The 2,561-nt window shown below is 35.9% G+C and overlaps 1 protein-coding gene across 1 annotated transcript; it reads left to right on the top strand.

The window, feature by feature from the left end:
- Nucleotides 1-20: 20 nt before the first annotated feature.
- On the top strand, nt 21-2,554 carry LOC124887682 (putative late blight resistance protein homolog R1B-17; the record flags this gene model as incomplete). The annotated part of the gene is given in 1 exon segment (XM_047397497.1): nt 21-2,554. A coding segment is annotated over 1 exon segment (741 nt), but the record flags the coding sequence as incomplete, so codon positions are not given.
- Between the last annotated feature and the right edge of the window lie 7 nt (nt 2,555-2,561).

Genomic DNA, 2,561 nt, shown 5'->3' with positions numbered 1-2,561 from the left:
TTGCTGGATTTAGTATTTATCGTGGTTGATAGAGTTACATGATATGAATTTAGTATTTGTCGTGGTTGACAGAGTTACTTGGTATCTGTTTGTTGGATTTAATATTTATCGTGGTTTGTTTGGCGATTTTACTTGTAGTATAAGTGTTGTGGATGTGTCTTGTAGTTTCTTATTCGTGGTGTTTTTGGGATGTTCATGATTTTGGATAGGTAGTTCTTAGTATTACTCTGTGGATGTCTTGTTTCTTCTATCATCCAGTGGGGTGTTACCATATTTTTGTTGTTTGTTTTTATGTTCTCTGCTTGGTATACTGCTATTTGTCATGAGTCGAGGGTCTATGGGAAACAACCTCTCTACTTCATCTGGGGTAGTGGTATGAACTGCATATACTTTACCTTCCCTAGACCTCACTTTGTGGGAATATACTAACTTTTTAAGTTACTATTCTTCAACAACATTTTGAAAATATTCAGCAGTTTCGTGAAGGGATTCTAGCGTTTTAGCAGTTTAACCTTGAACGAGTTCCGGATGTCTTTGCTGAAGTTGCTGAAGTGTTTGAAGAAGAGAAAGCTGTATAGGCTGCCATCAACTTCACAAGATATCGAAAGAGACACTTAGACAGACATGATAATAAGAAACTAAAAATAAGGAGGTAACACAAAGATTTTCGCGTGAAATATCCTTCACAAGACGAAAAGGATATCAATATAGAGAGATTTGAATTTAGTATTCACACGTATCGCAATATAAAGTTTCTCAACTCTTTAACTATTTTTTCATAAATTTTATTCCCACGACTTGTTGTACAACATCTTTTAATTAATTTCCACACCTTTTCTTAGTGTTCACGACAAAATTATTTGACTTGATCAGAAAAAGGCAAGACAAAGTCAGAGGAGTAGGTGTAATGTAATAATCCTGCAATCCATTTTACATTTGAATAATGTTTTGCTTTTATATATTCCCTTTCTTCTGATTGACAGTTTCTTTACTTAACTTAAAAGAATTATTATATCACACCTACTAGTCTGACCTTGTCTTTATTAATTAAATCAAATGATTTGGTCATTAACTCTAAGCTAAGGTTTGGAAATTACTTAGAAGTTATACAATATTCTGAGATCTAAGTTCAAATCTCTCTATATTGATATCCTTTTGATCTTGTGAAGGGTATTTCACTTGAAAATCATTGTGTTACCTCTTTCGATATCTTTATAGGTGATGGCAGCTTACACTGCTGTAATTTCTCTTCTTCAAACACTTGAGCAATTTCAGGAGAGACACCCCGTACTCATTCAAGGTCAAACTGCTAAAACACTAGAATCCCTTCATAATACTGCTGAATATTTTCAAAATTTTGTCGAAGAAGCTAGCAAGAGTAGATTTGATCCTGAAAAAAATCAAATCTTTGGAGGAAATAATAAAATCTGCTGCTAGTGATGCAGAAGATGTTATTGAGATGTGCTGGACATGTGAAAATGCATCTGAAAGTTCGCTAAACAAGAATTTGCGAAGGAATTTGCGACCGGTTGTTAAAAGAATAAATACAATAAAGCATGAAGTGATGGAGATTATTTCTGATTTTAGCACAAGTAGTCGTAATGATCATTGAAACAACCTTTCTACTTCTCTTGAAGTAGTGATACGGACTACGTACATCTTACCCCCAGACCTCACTATGTGGGAATACATTGGGTTTTTTGTTGTTGTTGTTGTTGTCGTAATGATCATCGATTTCTTGAATCTGTGGGGGATTTCTTGACTGACAGTACTTCTTCTAGAAGTAACTGGATGCTGCAACATTTGGAAGGCGATGTCGTGCGAGGACTTGGAGATAATAGTTAGAAAATTGACGGAGCCGTTGTCCGATCTAGACATCGTCACAATATCAGGCATGGGTGGCATAGGCAAAACAACACTTGCTAGAAAAGCTCACGATCATCTGAAAATCTGGTATCATTTTGACATTCGTGTTTGGGTTACAGTATCTCAAGTATATGGAAGTGGAAATGTGTGGTTAGAAGCTTTACATTGCCTTTCAAAGCAAACAAATATTGACATCGAAAAAGATTATGAAAAGAAGGATGACAATGAGTTAGCCAACCTGGTGCAGAAAAAACTAAAGGGTCCAAGATACCTTGTTGTAGTTGATGATATTTGGAGTACGGATGTTTGGGATAGCATAAGAACAATATTTCCTGATTGCAACAATAGGAGTCGAATCTTATTGACCACTAGAGAAACAAAGGTTGCAATATATGCAAATCCCATTAGCCATCATGAGATGAACCCCTTGAATTTAGAAAACAGTTGGAAGTTACTTTGTGATAAGGTGTTTGGACCAAAATATGACCATCCTCTTGAGTTGGAAGAAATTGGAAAGCAAATTGCAGAAAAATGCCAAGGACTACCCTTAACAATTTCAGTGATTGCGGGACATCTCTCTAAAGTGGCCAGGACATTAGAAAGTTGGATGGATGTTTCCCAAACCATGGGTGAAATCATTGCTAGTCGTCCAGATAAATGCTTAGGAGTGCTTGGTTTGAGTTACCACAACTTGC

The sequence above is a fragment of the Capsicum annuum genome, chromosome 10 (genome assembly GCF_002878395.1).
Source record: "Capsicum annuum cultivar UCD-10X-F1 chromosome 10, UCD10Xv1.1, whole genome shotgun sequence".
NCBI lineage: Eukaryota > Viridiplantae > Streptophyta > Magnoliopsida > Solanales > Solanaceae > Capsicum > Capsicum annuum.
The sequence above is the reverse complement of the archived record's forward strand: the minus strand, read 5'-3'. Positions and strand labels throughout refer to the sequence as shown.